This window comes from Alosa pseudoharengus, unplaced genomic scaffold, assembly GCF_046254945.1.
Source record: "Alosa pseudoharengus isolate Yale_2024_CS ecotype anadromous, Long Island Sound unplaced genomic scaffold, YU_APseudo_1.1 YU_APseudo_1.1_scf_7, whole genome shotgun sequence".
In the NCBI taxonomy this organism is placed as follows: domain Eukaryota; kingdom Metazoa; phylum Chordata; class Actinopteri; order Clupeiformes; family Clupeidae; genus Alosa; species Alosa pseudoharengus.
The window spans coordinates 29839416-29856768 of NW_027468859.1; the positions used below are offsets into that span (position 1 = coordinate 29839416).

The 17353-nt window shown below is 39.7% G+C and overlaps 1 protein-coding gene across 1 annotated transcript; it reads right to left on the reverse strand.

Annotated features, from left to right (window-relative positions):
* Positions 1-2580: 2580 nt before the first annotated feature.
* LOC143110014 (G-protein coupled receptor family C group 6 member A-like) lies at positions 2581-14764 on the reverse strand. The gene is made up of 8 exons (XM_076272832.1): positions 14510-14764; positions 14093-14384; positions 13662-13979; positions 13326-13466; positions 12884-13198; positions 11126-11341; positions 10907-11024; positions 2581-4050 (listed from the first exon to the last, which is right to left on the reverse strand). The coding sequence occupies exons 1-8, from the start codon at positions 14698-14700 to the stop codon at positions 2840-2842; spliced, it is 2802 nt and encodes a 933-aa protein (XP_076128947.1). The 5' UTR covers positions 14701-14764; the 3' UTR covers positions 2581-2839.
* Between the last annotated feature and the right edge of the window lie 2589 nt (positions 14765-17353).

The window sequence follows — 17353 nt, forward strand, 5'->3', positions numbered from 1 at the left end:
AGCTTTAGTCAAATGGTGACAAAACAAAATAAATATTAAAAATAATGAAAGAACTTCAAGAAGAAGAAGAAGGCTTCAAGGTGACTTACAAAAGATAGATGCAAGCACAGAATGAAGAGTTTTTACGCACCGAAAGTTCCTATAGTTTTCATCTAATCTCCACTGGCAGCCTTTTCTTTGCAGACAAGGTATTTTCAGGTAGTCATGTCCATTTCCTCCATTGTCTTGGCTGTGCTTCCACCGACATGTCCAATCTCAGGTGAGTGTCTTCAGATCCAGGTATCTCAGCAACACTGCGGCTCACCACTCACACTGAAAAGGTGAGTGCATAAAGAGGATTGGAGTTCCCCTTCTCTCCGGTCCAAACCCTTTGCATGCAACAGATGGTCACGTTAATAGAATAAGGCCCATGCGTAAGACCTTAAGCCCATCAAGGTAATCAGGTAGCCTGTCAGATTGCTTTTTCTTTTTTTAAGCCCCATCTCTATATGTGGTCTGATAAGAGTGTTTCCATCATATGGGGTGGAGAGAGAAAGAGTTGTTTTAGAAGTAATTGTTTTTTTTAGTTTAATTTGATGTTTCATTAATGTGCAACTTTCATCCCTGACATGCAACACTCACACACCAGTCCTTGCTACAGTGTGTAACCTATACGCTTAAGGTAAAGTAGCTTTTCCATGTGTGTGGGACGCTTCCCTTTCGGATCCCCCACTGGCTTTTTACCACATCAGTGCATCCCAGTAAAATGGACTTATAGGGTGTGGGACTTATATTATAATAAATTATTAATGTGTTTTTCAGTTGTTTTATGTTGGGTATGTTTGTTGGGTGAAATTCTTTGGGTTGGGTGAAATTACTACGCTGTGTTGTATTTAAACTTTAAAATGATTTGGAAAATTGATTAGGGTTACTTTATGTAATTTACGTTTATTTACTTATTATTAGTTTACAAAACAGTAAACTGCATACAATTCTGAATTACTCATACTACATGCAATGTGACACACAGTGTAATGTATGCAGAGCTGCCAACAAAGGAACTATCAATTGTAACTTACAGGAAAAGTGACTAAATGATTTACGGTCAATTGGTGACTTCTTTAGATTCTTCAGATGTTATGTTATCAGGCAGACATCCAACTCACATACACACACATACATACACACACACACACACACACACACACACACACACACACACTCTCTCTCTTACCGTAACATCCTCCTTAATCTTATTGCCCATGCCAAGTGAAAACAAGGTCAAACATTCATACGTGCTGCTGACAACAGTGGCTTCAAAGTATGAAAATACCTCAAATATTTCATTCGATTGTTGTGGCTTCTTAACTGCTGGGAAACCTGTTTCCGTTAATCTGATGTTTTGACAGTTTGCTTTTACTTTCCTGGGTGAAACCAACATGATCACTATCCACCATATCAGATCAACAGCACTGCACAAGTGTGTTTACTGTCTTACTATAAAGTAGTCCATCTTGATTAGCATTCTGTCAGTGTTTGTCTTGAACTGTACTGTACTGAAATACATATAGATTAGTTTAATGAATGTCAGTGGCACACTCCGAAACAGATTCCAGTCACCGTGAAGTTTGAAATGATTAATAAAGTAATTAAGATTTAATAAAATACATCACAGTTCTATATGTGATATTTTCATGCTTGCTTATTGCATTGAGGGGTTTTGAAAATGAGATTTTCTTTTCTGTTCCTGTTTTTGTTTATGTGCATAGGACTGATCCTTTGATGTTTGTGCTTTTGATCTTTCTCATGATATTCAATTAGCAAATAGATTTTGCTTTGTTGTTAAACTACATGTTAAAATAGATCAACATACTTACATACTTATTTTTGCCCGTAGTGGTCTTCTGGATTACTGTAAAAGAGTTATTAGGATATTCCTGCTCTGGCCAACAGGTGTGACAGATTGTCCACCATATGGGTTTGAGAGGAAATTTAGTTGCTGTTACAGCAACTGACCACTGAAAAGAAGTCTATGAAGTAGTGCAGTAGAGAGCACTTGTGTCTAATATACAGTTTTACCATTTTCTAATGTATTGAAGAAATTTGCAAGAAAATTACTTTTAAATAGCTGTCCACTGTAGTGACTGCTATGCACCAAATGGCTAGTCAAAACCCAAAACATGCTGATCCTGTGTTTTAGACAACTCAGTAAAAAGCTATACTGCATTAGTTATAGTGTTTTAGTGTTCAGTTGTTTCATAATCTTCCAGCAAAAATATACTCTTGGACAGATCATTGTCAGAAATGGTGTTAATAATGTTGGGGCCCACAGGAGTAGTAGTTCATTGGGTTTCTGGGTATGTGGGATCAGGGATGAAGGGATTTGTACGGGGACAAACTAAACCTTCTATTTTGAGATTGTGTTCATTCAAACAATGCCAGAGAATCAACTAAACCTTCTATTTTGAGATTCTGTCCATTCAAAGAATACCAGCCACTAATTAAAAATGAGCTGTTGCAATAACACTTCCTCCACCCTCAGTTTCCTCCTAAGTCATGCTGAATTTACCATTAGAGAATAAAAAAAATAGTATCAGTGAATTTATTGCAAATGTAATTTAATAATAATTTAATAAAGGTAATTTAATAGCACCTGGTTAAAAGCAAAATGTAATTTTTTAAAACTTCACCCAATTAATTTTATTTTGTAAAACATTTACATGCATTATAATTCCAACCCATATTTTATCATATTAAACTGTTCTCACATGATTAGCCTATCATGAAAAACAAAATAGCTGACAAATCATCAGACAGTACACAAACAACTTGATCCAAAAACAGCTGTACAGTACATGTCTCAAATGGATTGTCTTCTCTGTCTCTGTTGTACTGCCATGCCTAGTCTGTCTAACACAGTGGGACCCTTAGACACTCCTATAACAAACACAGAGTCAGTGGGACTCAGGTTGAGGGAAGGGTCTTCTGCTGATGGTGAGGTTGACTGGGAAGAAGTAGAGGCCAGGGAGGTACTGACTGCCCTAAACCCTGATTCTAATGACTCCAATGACCTCAATATGGGAAGTTTGAAGCTCACAGAGCGGTGTGATATGGTGTCTGTCTCTGAGTCTTCGGCGATAAGACCGTCCATGGAGGCGCTGTTTCTGGTCTGAGAGAATTTGCGCAGGCGTGCCCTCATTTCCTCTGTCATGTGTCTGCCCCTAATAGCTCCGTAGCCCTTTGGGACAAAGAGGCAAAATATGATACCGTAGTTGGAGACCAAAATGGCGGAGGCCTGTACGATGGGCCGTGACTCATTCTTGGTGATGTAGATGGGAATGAAGCAGAGCCACACAAACAGGTGGATGAGCATGCTGAAGATGATGACACCCGTCTCGTTGAAGTCTTGCGGGACCCTCCTCCCTTTGAAGGCCAACAGGAAGCAGATGAACGCCAACAGAGCGACGTAGCCATGCATCACCACAAAACACACTTTGGAGCCCTCGCTGCACTGCAGAATATGCTCCATGCTCTGGTTGGATGGGGGGGTCGGGTCCACATGTGGGGTGTCAAAGATCAGCCAGTAGAGGCAGATGAACCCTTGAACAGAGGTCGCCAGGACCATAATAATCACAGGCTTGTAGAGCTTGTTCAGACGATCGCGTCTTATGGGATCAAAAGCCATGAATGCCAGAAATGTGCGGAAGGCTTTGACCAAGATGCAGGAGACACAGAGGGTGAAGCCCAAGGCGTACATCATCTGCTGGGTCCGGCAGCGGTGGATGCTAGGTTCATCCATAAATAGAATCACACTTCCAAAACTCACCGCTAAACCAACCATCATGAAGCAAGACATGAGATAATTGGCGGACTTGATAATTAAGCTGTGTCGATAGATGGTGAAACAGACAAAGGCTGTTATGAGAAGCAGGAGCCCAAGGCCCACTCCCACCATGGCAGCAACGGGTAATGGTTCAGACCACTGCAGATATTTTTTAGTGCGAGGTTCACATTTACTCCATCCCCTCAGGGACCAAGTGTCATTAGGGCACATGTAGCAGTCATCTTGGTCTGAAAAGAAAAACACGTATCCAGAGCTTGAGACAGATATTCAAAGGGATGTCACAATATACAGATAACTTACATCTCAGTTCAGAACATGGCAAAAGTTGATGTACAAAACAGCTATTTTACGAACCTCTTTAATGTCCTATATAAAAATTCATGAAGAGATTGAGTGGGGAGTTTATGGGTCCTATTATCTTGATCTAAAATACATGGTCACTAGTCAAAAGCTTATTTAAATTTAGTAGGATGTCCAGTCCACATTGGGAGTGTTTTCGTTATCAAACGTCAGGCAGATGGCGCAACAAGGCGTTCCTAGGTTTCTTAATCAGTCATGGGTGTGTTTTGGGCGCAACATCATTTAAACCAATGAGAATGACATCTGTCATTCCCTTTAACAGCAAGCAACACAACTTCAACAGCGCATCAGTGTTTTGATAGTCAGCGGCGCAGTTGAAGGAATCTGCTCGCACCCGAGACCGTATGGAAGTTATTCCACTAAACCATGCTTTACTAAAACCTAGCAGAGTATAGCCTACACTCGTTTTTACTCGTCTATTATTTGAACTCATTGGCAAAGTGAAACTAACTTCACCGTGGTGTCATAGTCAAAGACAAAAAAGTGATACACAGTTAATTACTTTCACTATTGACTGACAATGGGTTATCATTGAAAACAGCCTGAAAAAAGCAACACTTACCCCAATAATGTTTGAATGACAACATAAAACAAAAAGGACATTTAAAGGAAATTTATCCTGCAGAAGAGTTGCTGCTTACATCTCGTGACAGTTCATCTTCAGCTGTGTTCCATATGCGCCTCGCTAAAGACCAGTTTTTTATTGGTCAGTGGTGCAATGCTTTTTAGATAGTGTATGATAGCGATTTTAGATCTTGCGCCAGGCCACACATAGGTCGTTAATCGCCACACCCCTGAGCACATTGTTTAATAAAAGAGAGACGCGCATGGCGAAAAACTCGGGTGTACAATCGGAATAAGCTTTGCGTCGTGATAACACACGCTTTGTGCCACGCTTTTGATCATCATATTAGAGCCCATAATGTTACTGAGGACTTTCTGAAATTGATCGAAAGGAAAGCTAAGGATAAGGAAGCTTATCTGATGAAAGATCTGCTGGAGGACATTGAGCATTTGAACACTGAAAAAATGGGTTGCAGGAGCTTGCTATGTGCTTGCATTGGCATTTTTGTAATATGTGCATAATTTATGTAAATTTACTAATATAAACATGACCAGAATTTACACTGCAGATACCTTTACACCTGAAAGAGATAGAATATTCTTTAACCAATCATAAAATGTCACCCAAACATAAGTGGGACAATCCATACCCTTTATTTCTGCTAATTAGTCAAAATATGCAAAATAGCTCATTAACAATGCGTGATATAAAAAATGGATATTTACTATTACTGTATACTATTTTTATAAGCGTTTTACTATTACTAAATTAAGTGGACAACTAGAGAGGAAGATCAGTTACAACACAGCATGAAAACAATATTTGTAACAATATGAATATTTCTTCACAGACCCATTCTTGCATGCAAATTAGTCAACAAAATGATACCAATATGCAAATTAGCTCTCACAAAATAATGCACAGAGTGTATATTTGCACTAATTACGTAAAAACATTCATAATTGCTTTGCCATGATGTTCTTGTAAAGGTGAAGTGGCACATGAACAAAAGAGGTTTAAAAACAAATCTAATTTGCATAATGTAACTGCAATATCCCACCTAAAAACATACTCTTGTTAGCCTGACGAGCCAGACCCACATTAAAATGTAGGGTCTGGGCACTCACCGTTCGCAGTGCTCAGTCCGAGGGGCGGGATAATCAGTTGTCTTTCAAATTCCCTCTGCACGCAATAGGACAGCGGCAGCGCTATGAGTCCCATGCATTTCCCACCAGCGGAGCTAGTTGGCTAGTTCAAACGTTTGCCAATTTAATAAAAGCTTAACTCGTGTCACACTGTTCACCAACAGCAACATCCATCTTATTTGTTTTCAAGTAGCAGGGAATTCAAGCCAAACCGTTGCAACTCTGCCATCAATCATTATGTTAAGCCCACCTAACGACTCTATACACGATTTCATTGGCCTGATTGAGTTTCGATTTCTGGAGCTCACAAGCCAACGGAGAGTTGCTAGACTAGCCCTGGCAGCAAATGTAATGTAATGTAATTTGCTGCCGCTAGGGGCGCGTCTAGATTTCTAGGCTATACTTTTGTTTGATCATTTGTTATATTTGATACAATTTGAATATTATTTGGCCATAAAGCCATTAACTTATCTACTTACAGCCGTATTATCAATACATTTCTTTATTATGCATTTATATTCACTAATGTATTCAAATATGCAAATGATCTCATTAACTATGCGTGATATAAAAATGTCCCAAGCAGAAATGGATTCTACGCGAAAAAGTACTATAGAATCAATTGAGAAAAGTTTGGTAGTGACCTTAATCAGATCGTTCTGGGTTTTGCCCTGTCTACTACTCATTGTGAGATGTATTGCGTAATATCTTTATTATAGTGGATGGAATCCACTATCTTGAAATCTTCTGGCTTCTTCTTCTTATAACCTTTTCTTTTTAGCTTTTCAAGAATGAATGCGACTCTAACCGCTTAACGTACAGACATGTTGAAATAACCGTTGTGTAGGTCTGGAGTTGGACAAGAGAGTTATTATTTCAGAATTTTAAAAAAGTTTATACTTTTTGTGAAATAGGGGATTAAAAATGTTAAAAAGCTAAATTTTCCCCCATAGACTTGAATGGAGGCTGTGATGTCATAATGGCCTAAAGCCCCAGAGTAGTTCCCGGGCTAATCAGAACACTGGCACAGGTTTCACCTGTGAATCCAACTGTCTCAGCTTCTAAGCATACAATCTGGCTCTCCCTGAACTACACATCCTGTTGAAGTGTTTCCCGTGTGTCAAAATAAAAGTCACAGCCATATCTCATGCTTTGCGCATTATTTCTCCAGAACGGCTTGACGCACATGCTTCAAATTTGGTACGATTTGTATGGACTCAAAGATGTAGTGAGTTGATGTTGGAGGTCAAAGGTCAAGTCCATGAATACTCTGAGCATGATATCTCAAGAATGCCTTGACATACATGCCTGAAATTTGGTATGAGTGTTTGTATGGACTCAAAGATGAAGTGAATTGATGTTGGAGGTCAAAGGTCAAATGTCAAGGTCAAAAACACCTTGAGTGTTATATCTCAAGAACGCCTTGACACACAAGGTTTTTTGGTATGAGGGTTTGTATGAACTCAAAGATTAAGTGATTCAATGTTTTTTTTTTCAAGAATCTCCCCACCAACATTAAGCCAGCAGCTTTCCATCCACTATTGTAATTCCTCTGGCATTACATTTCTAGTTCTAATTATGTTTTCCATTGTAATCGTGTAATTTGTAATGTTTTGCATGGATGTGCGCTGGTGTGTTCGTGGATGAGAGAAGCAGGGTGCCTTGTGCACCTGCCCATATGACTGTAGATAACATACAAACTTGCTATTTCTGACCAGGTTTCTCTTGGTCAGTGGCATAATGCGTTTTAAGTAGTGTACGATAGCGATTTTTAGACAATGCGCCAGGCCCCTCCTTAGGTCGTTAATTGCCACACCCCTTGGTGCGTTGCTCATAAAAAGAGACGTGCAAGATAAGAATACATTTTTCACTGGGATAATAATCCGCCAGGCGCCGGTTTGCGAAAATAGGCCCCTGTATATGTTTTCTTTTAAAAATAGTAATGATCCTGCTCCTCTTGTTTTTATGTTATTCTATCTAATGTTAGTGATTAGGGATGGATACATTACAACAGGGTTCGGGAACCTTTTTTGCCTGGAGAGCCACTTTTACCATTTTTTTTTTTTTTATCTAAAGACGGTTACAAGAAAAAGTTTAGATATTTAACGTACATTTACTTTCATTCAACAGAGGATTTTTAAATACATGTTCTACTAGTTTTAAAAGTAATGTGCAAGTAACTTGAAATGTAAAGTGGAATGACAGAAGTATAGGCCTTAGGCTTATGTAGGCTAAACACCACCCCCTATTTTCTTCATGTCTACATGTCATTGGCGAAATTGAACATTAGGCCTACTGTACCAGAGATTAGATTTGGTGATGGCCTTGGAGTCTGGCTGGCTCATATTCAGTGAGGTGAAGTTTAATGCAAGAATTGAGGCTGTCATCATTTAAGGGCAACTCCACGCAAAACTGTCATATATCCATAACGCCAACATGGCATTGTGTTGGCGTTATGGATGTGACAGTTTTGCGCGGAATTGCCCTTAAACGTGAGCGCAGGTTTGTCTTTATATTTTTCATATGTGAGAAAGATTTCTCATATGCAAGTGGAACCGATAGGGTTAACACAGCAATACTAACTCGTTGCAGTGTGCGATATATAACGGGCAGTTCATTTCGCGTTTTCAGAATCAGTCTTCGGATGGAAACTTTCCCATTTCAGCCCGCTTGTGTTCGCGCTCGCAAGCTGTGGTCACTGACGTTTCCTTTTTGACATTTTCCTTATCTAGCCTACAGCAAGCGCACACATCAACAATAACAATTAAAGTGTTCTCGTTCATCTTTTTTTCTCTTCGCCATTTTCTTTGTTTTGGATACAACCGTTAGCTAGCTGAATTTTTAAGTAAAGCATCAGCGGGTGGAATGTTATCTCGGCACAGCATTGTCCAATAAAAAAACACGTTTTTCATATCTGTACAGTAGGCTACATCGACGTAACCGTGAATTTCAGCGGTAGAGAACAGACATGGGATGGATTAAACTACGTGAACATATATTATATTTCGAACACTATTTTAACATTTTGATTTCAGTAGGTCCATTTTTAATTTAATACAGTACCCAAATTATTCATGACTTATTGAGTAAACAAATGGCAGGTTTGTCCAAGAGCCAGATGCAGTTCCCAAAAGAGCCACATGTGGCTCGCGAGCCATAGGTTCCCGACCCCTGCATTACAACAATACCTACAATGATAAGAACAAAAATCTATGTTATAAGAAAATAAGACCATATATTTTTATTTGAAAACTTGGCCATGCAACATTTGCATGTTTGCACTGCTTTCTTCTAATCTTAACCTTTCAGGTAGTCCAATGTGTGGCCAGACTACCATGGTTCAATGTGATCATGTAAACAGTATTGAAACCAAAACAACTGCACCCTGCAACACTTTTAACTGTTTTAACTGTTCTGTTCCTTTTCCTCACTCAACCATACCACTTTTCATCCATGCCACCTTTTTATTGGCATCATCATGTGCTCTCTCTCCCTCTCTCTCTCTGTCTGTCTCTGTTTTGGATACTCTGAATGCACAAGAGAGAAAACACTAGAAATATTATCATCAAAAAAGTTTAGTTTTCAGGAATGGACAAGCAGCCATTTTCTGAAATGATTTTCTGAAATCATGATCTGAATGACAAATCAAGAAATATTGACTACTTTCGTGTAGGCCCTGTACATAGTGTTTTGCAGATTGACTTTCACCAACAATGTTTGTTTAGTCTTCATGTAATTACTCATACATTTAGCAAAATAATTATTGTAAAATTGTCTCCACAATTACATTTCCAGCACAAATTGACTGTAGACACGTTAATGTTAACCTTAAAGGGACACCAGGCAACGTTTTCGTGTTAATTAATCATCTTCGTAAGTCGGTATATGGTTAAATGACTCATTACGGGGCGAATGAAGGCTCTCTCGCCCGCCCCTACTGCCTGTAGGAAGAATATCCCACTTGCAAGTTCGGTGTATCCTACCCGCCGACCGAAGCAGGATCAGTTTACAGCACAGAGGCAGGCTAACGAAACGCTAGAGATTGTTGCAAACGTGTGTATAATGGCAGAGCCGGCGAAGAAGCAGCGAAAACCCTTGACGGAAGACGCAAAGAAAAAGAAAAGAGCTTCAGACCGAGTGAGGGGGAGTTTCGTAGAGAAAAAGCATCAGGCTTGCCTGGTGTCCCTTTAAAGACAGAGAAACAGGGCATAACCCCATCCATATACCACACATTGTCTGCATGAAAACATTTACTGACATGGGACATGGACATCACCGAAAGTTATCTATGAAAACACATTTTTGTATTGTTTTTTTCTATTTACCCAACAACCACCCCTGTTAATAAGTCATCCCATACAAGCCACAGAGTTTTTGGAAAGGACAAAATCTGTTTTACCACTTTTTTTATAATCTTGTGTCGGCCCATACTTGCAATCACTGAGTAGTGTACTGGGTACTCCTAGACCTAGTCACACTTAAAGTTTTCTATTAAAAACTATTAAAAATCTGCTGAGACTGACAGCTCACAAGATAAGAGAAATACTTGTTGACAACAATTCTCATGCGCAAGCTTGCTTGCAGTGACCACTGTGATGACAGAGATGATGAGCTACTGATAGGACATCTTTTGTCTCTGTGAACTTCATAGACGGAAGGCAGCACACAAAAGGCAGAGTTTATCAGATTTTGTGTTGTTTCCTTCAGAAATGCAAACACCCAAGACTAACCGTAATTTTGTGTTGTTTTCTTCAGAAATGCCAACACCCAAGGCTAGTCATGAGCAATCCAGCATATCAACACAGTGTTTTAGAGGCATGGAAGGGAGGGGTGTTATTCAATTGACTGTTCACCCCAAATATTAACAGCTTTACACAAAACTGAAATCAAATTACAGACTGCATCTTTAAAGTGCACCTTTTGAAACATTTATATCAGATCTCTTTATTACAAAAATATAAGAATATAATGAAAAAGTAATTGTCATCTCAGCGACTTAAATTCAAAACCTACCATAGCTGTCAGAGTAGGTCCCTTCAGCACAGGAGATGCAGCTGTAGCAGCAGGAAATATTCGACACCTTCTTGAATGTGCCATTAGGACATGATGGTGTGCACTGAGATACAGGTAACTGTTGGGTTGAAAGTGATGCACACTATTAGAGCACAACTGCAGTAACAACAAACAACATGCACAAGAGACAGCTTCCTTGGTTGAATTGTTTGTACTTACTGTGCTGTTGAGGGTCAAAGTCCACGTGATATTTTTCTTTGTGATGACAACTTTTTCCTGTGGTAAAGCAAATCTCCCGAATACTTTAGCCTGTCTAATCTCACCAGCGGGCACCAACATGACAACATCATAACCATCTTCAAAGTCACCATTTTTGTCAAAGAACTTTCTCTCACCATCAAGGGTAAAATTCACCTCGTGGAGCTTCTCAATAAGCTGAAAAATAAGGGAACAGGTCAAATGAAGAACACAGTCTCTGCATCTCTCTCTCTCTCTCTCTCTGCCTTCCTCTGTCTGTCTGTCTGTCTGTCTGTATTCCATGCACAGTGTTGGGGAGTAACAATACATGTACCGGCGTTACGTATTCAGAATACAAATTATGAGTAACTGTATTCCGATACAGTTACAAGTTAAATAGTTGGTATTTAGAATACAGTTACATTGTTGAAATCAATGGATTACATGACGATACTTCTCTGTTTCATAAGTTTATTCACTCTCTAAATAAATTAAGGCAACTCCATTTCCCAGAAGCTCCTGAAAGCAATCTATGATTTCCATGTTCAAATCCAAGCCCCGCCGTCTTGCACTAGCCTCAAAACGCAGCCAGCGTGCATTATGGACGCGTCATCGGAGACCCTGAAATGACTGTTTGCACAGCAAATTAGGAGTAAAGTAAGTGGAGGTAACTCCTGTTCCTCACTGATCGCATTTCCTGATGTCTGTTCAAAGGATATTTTCCCAAGTATTAATAGCTCAGGCTACTTCGGCCAATCGGTTACACAGTTTGCTAATCAATAAACAGAGCCTAGTTCACGTGTTGATTTAGACCTACAATTAAACCAATCTCTAAAATAGGCACTGCATTCTAAGTTTTTTATTCTAACTTAAAATAGCTTTATGGATAAAAACATTTTCCTAATCTACATTTACGTTTTTAAATGAATTATATGGTGCAGCCTCTGAAGAATTATTCTTGCGAGTAGGCTAGCATATTTTAATGTGCGGTTTTTGATTGTCATTACGCAATCACGTTCATTTTGAGAGCACTGATATACAGTAGCCTAGATAGTGTTTACATTTACAGGTCATTTGCGTTCCACCTGTCATATGCGCCCCTCACTTGTACTGGGTTGATGCCACCGAAAAATCTCACACTAATATATTTTCTGGCTACGCCCTTATAGCCTATTTATTTAGTTTGTTTTAATTAGCCTAGTCGCCTGCTGTACAGTAGTTTTAGTGGTCACCTTGCTATTTTAAAGTTGTATCAGGTAGCTTAGTTGACTTTACATTCTCCTATGTGGGCCTAACACTTCAGCCATTTGGAACAGAAGAACACACCAGAATAGGCCTGTTTAGTAGGCCTAAGCAGGATTTGATGGCCGCATTCCTACACTTATAAAATGCAATTCAATGCGGAAGTAATCTAAGTATTCAGAATACGTTACTCAGATTGAGTAACGTAACGGAATACGTTACAGATTACATTTTTGGGCATGTATTCTGTATTCAGTAACGGAATACGTTTTGAAAGTAACCCTCCCAACACTGTCCATGCACACACATATCTTAGTAGTTGAGCATTACACAACTGCATGGTGTGTATTTACTAGTATAGAGCTCATACATTCTACAAAATAGAAAATTGTATGACTATTTATTTTATTATATAAATGGAATATTTTATAAAAGTATTTATATTATTATATATTATTTTATTTGGCTGTATATACGTAAACCTTATTATTACCATACCTTATATGGAGGGAAATCAGTTTCACCTGGACAGAAGGCTTCATTACATCCAAGTAGTTCTCTCAGAGCATGGGCTATGCTCCAAACAGCCACCCTCTCACCATAGACCACTGGGAGGTCAACGTTCTTCACTAGATGGTCAGCACTTGGCTTACTGCAATCTTCTGAGGAATCAGGACCGCAGTCTGAGTACAGCTGGTTGTACTCTTTAATTAAATCATTTTTCACGCCTGGACGGACTGTTAGCTTCTGCAAGTAGTCCGTAAACCCATCGTTAGTTCCTGTGACAAAATTGAACCCCAGAATGTCTCCAACCTTGAAAAGAAAATATGCACACATTTACATGTTTGCTCAAAGAGAGAACAGAGTTTGTGATGCTCTTGTTAGAATGGTCGTTAACAGTGTTCATTGGAACAATGTATACTGCCAACACTCCACCCACCTTGTTTATGTCCTGCATGGTTGACACAACTCCAGACCTGGACCAAGCATCACTGGCGATCCAAACCCGAGAGCTGTTGGTGCGGATCATCTCCTCAAACAGCATCTTCACAAGCTCTGGCCGAAGGATCACCATCACCACCTACCCAAAATTTCAAAAAAGTGTCAAATTAAAGATATCAAGACTTTACAGTAAATCAGTTAAAAATAAAATTAAGCCAGTTATTTTTTTAAAGTGCACTGGTCAACTCAATCTCATTTTTCACATGGAACATCATCACTCTGACATCAATCCATGTACTTTGTCCTAATCGGTATAAGCCCCTCCCGTCGCTACCTGTGCTTCAGGTGAGTCCCGTATCTGCTTTGCCACCTGCTTGATGCGCAGCTCACTCTGCTCATGGTCCAGGTAGTGTGGAATGACCTCCTCATAGGCCACACACACCCCAGCCTCCATAACATTTTTCAGGAAACTCTGGTGGACTCCCCTGCCGTAGTCGTCATTCATGGAGACCAGGCCGACCCAGTTCCAACCAAAGTGACTTATGAGCTGCGCCAACGCTATGGTCTGGTGCACATCGCTGGGGATCACTCGGAAGAAGCTTGGGAACTCTAGCAAATCACTCAGCACAACCGCAGAGGCCGTTGTGCTAATCTGAAGGGTATTAACAGATAAAACATAACAGGCTTGGTATTCATACATAATCAACACTTACATACATAATCAACACAGCACAAGTAGATATGTAGATTCATGATTTTTCTTACCTGAGGGAAGAGATAAACGCTGAGAAGCTTGGCCACAGGGATGGTCAACAGAGAGTATCTCGCCCCAAGGATGATCTTAACCTTTGGGCGGAACTCAGAGTAGTCATCCAGGACAGGCAAAGAGCCGTTGGTTGACAGCAAGTGTTCCACACAGTGGAGAGCTTTGGTGGCGTCTGCACATGGGTCACACACGGTATATCCAAGTCGAACACCAGGAAGGAAGCCTGAGTCATTGATGCTGTCAATGGTGTAGATGGCAGCCAGCATTCGGACGAAGGGAAGAAGGTCAAAACTGTCAGGAAAAATAATATATCAAAGATTAGATCAAACCTGGCAGGTAAAAAGCTTAAACAAACAGCCAAGAAAGGGATTCTCTAAATATGCCTTCCAGGGGCGCACCCATGGCTCTATACTCACTTGCTGCAGGTGAACTCCGATGGCCGAACGCGGTCCTGGAGATTGTCGACTGTGGCGTGAGCCGAGGTGAGCATCCCTATGATAATGTCTCCATCTGCGTGGACAAGACACTGGGAGCTGTTCTCATCTGTCTGAACAAGCGCTGCCCATAGCACCAAGCTGAGGAGATGGAACCACATAGTGCCCTGCATGCAATGGACTGGAGACTGAGAAACTGAGACAGTGACACTTCTTTCTGTTCTGGTTTGCTTTATGCAAGAAGGAGGAAAACTCCTGTTTATAAAAATGACTGTGGGTGGTGTCCTTACAGATAGCATCACATACACTCTTTATTACCGTAACATCCTCTTTAATGCTATTGCATTATGCCTATGCCAAGTGGCATCAAGGTAAAACAGTCACAACAATGGCTTCAAAGCAAGAAAATTCCCCAAATAGTTTGTTCTATTGTTGTTGCTGCTTAACTGCTGGGAAATGTTGTAATTAATCTGATATGTTTTGACAGTTTTGCATTCAGTTTTCTGAATCACTGATCACTATCCACCATATCCAAACAAAAGCACTGCACACATGTGTGCTTACCATTTCACTATAAAGTAGTGCATCTTGATTACCGTTCTGTCAGTGTTTTTCTCTGCTATTATTTTCTGAAATACATGTAGTGGCAGTGTCAGCGGCATTCTCCAGAGCTTCACCAGTCACCATCAAGGTTAAAATGAGTAATTAATTAATCAATTATTTAATTAATTATTTAATTAATTAAGATAAAATAAAATACTTTACAGTTTTCATTTTTTTTATTGAACTGATCCTCTGATGTTTGTGCTCTGGATCTTGCTCATGATATTACAGTAAATTAGTAAATTTATTTGTGTCTTAAACTAGACACAACATGTTAAAACAGATGTTAATATCAGCATACTTTATTTTTTACCTGCAGTGACTTCTCGATTAAAATAATTATTAGGATATTCCTGCTCTGGTAAACGTGGTTTGTGATTGTCAGCCATATTGGTTTGAGAGGAAATTGAGTTGCAGTTACAACTACTGTCCACCGAAAAGAATACTATGAAGTAGTGCAGTAGAGAGCACTGTAGTGGCTAATATACAGTTATACAATTTTCCAATGCATTTACAAGAAAATGATTTTTACAGTTTTACAGTGCTATTGATTACTCCATTATTAGGGGTCCAAGCAGAACAGCTGCCGGAACCCTATTTCTCCCAGAAAGAGAGAGAGAGAGAGAGAGAGAGAGATAAAGAGAGACAGAGAAAGAAAGAGAGAGAGAGACAGAGAGACAGAGAAAGAGAGACTCAAAGATTTAATTCACATGTAATTTAAAAAGTCTGGCAAGCTAACACTTAGAATTAGAATTAAAAGTCCTTGCCGTAGGCCCCGTCATCTGTCCAGCTCTTGGAGTAACTTCACCATGCAGATTCTGCATGATATTAGCTGCCATGGGCGAAGCCTACCCCCTGGACAGATGGACAGGCACCAAACTGGTGGTGATAGAGAGGAAGGAAGGGACATTGAATGACAGCACCTAAGGCAGTAGAGCAGGCGTGTTAGGCAAAACATAAAGATGGGTGGAGACTGGTGATTAGTCGGGGCTCAGGTGCAATGAACCCCGACCAAGTGATGTAGCCTTAGTAATGTAAAACGGACGCCGGCAGAAAAAGACGCTTAGTCTGAACGTACCCTTAGAGTCTACCTGGTAGAACTTGCGGTAAAGCTTCCATTGTTTTTGTTCTCGTCAGTTTTTAAAAAGGGCTCAAAGTGATTGGGCAGCAAAAACTGTCGGACCACAATGCACAGGTAGGTTGAAAACCTCACCTGCTACGTAGACGCATGAAATGGCATACACTGGCCTCAAGGTGGTGCTTTAATAATCAAGTTTACATTTTCGCAGTTATCTTCATAACAGTTTGGCCTATGGTCAAAATTCATTCATTGTCATAATCTTGTAATCTCTCAAGTCTTCTGCATGTCGCTAAATTGGTCTTTTGCTCCACAAATGTACGCACTTCCCGGCATTTTCAAAAAACTCGAAAGTGAAACTAAATTAACTCGTCCGAGGCCAAACATCCGAATCTCACAAAACAAGGCATATATCATCTATAGATTATACTGACAAAAAATTGCTGTGTTTCAAAGGTACTCCTCTTATGTATGTATGTATGTATGTATGTATGTATGTATGTATGTACAGTACCCTCCAGAATTATTGGCACCTCTGCTAAAGTTGACTAAAAACTGGTATAAAAATAATCAGTTGGTGATTTATTGTAATCTCACAATGAAAAAAATAGAAAAAATCCAAACTTGAAGGGAAGCAAATTTGTTTTGAGAAAAAGGAAAATGGCACCCCTGCTTGTAATAGGCTACCTTCTTAAGCCTCTCTTTGCCAATAAAACAGCTTGAAATATTCACCTATGACACCCCATAAAGGTGGAGAATACAAAGCAAGAGATTTAAGACTGTTTTTCTTTACAAAATCTCCCCAGATCGTCCAGAAGTCCACACTTGTGATTTCTCCTCTCTGACTCATATCACTGCTGTTAGATCAGGGGACTGTGATGGCAATGGCTGAAGCTTGATTTTGTGTTTAGTAAACCATATTTGTTTTGGTCTGGATGTTTGTTTTGGTTCATTGACTTGATGAATGATCCAATCATCACCAACTTTTAGTGTCTTGGCAGAGACTGACAGATTTCCTTTGAAAATTTTCAGGTTTTTCTTGATGTTCATGATACCATGCACCTTAATTAGATTCCCAAGGTCTTTGGGAATAACACCAGCCCCACAATAGCACAGCCCATCCACCATAATTCTCATAGGTACAT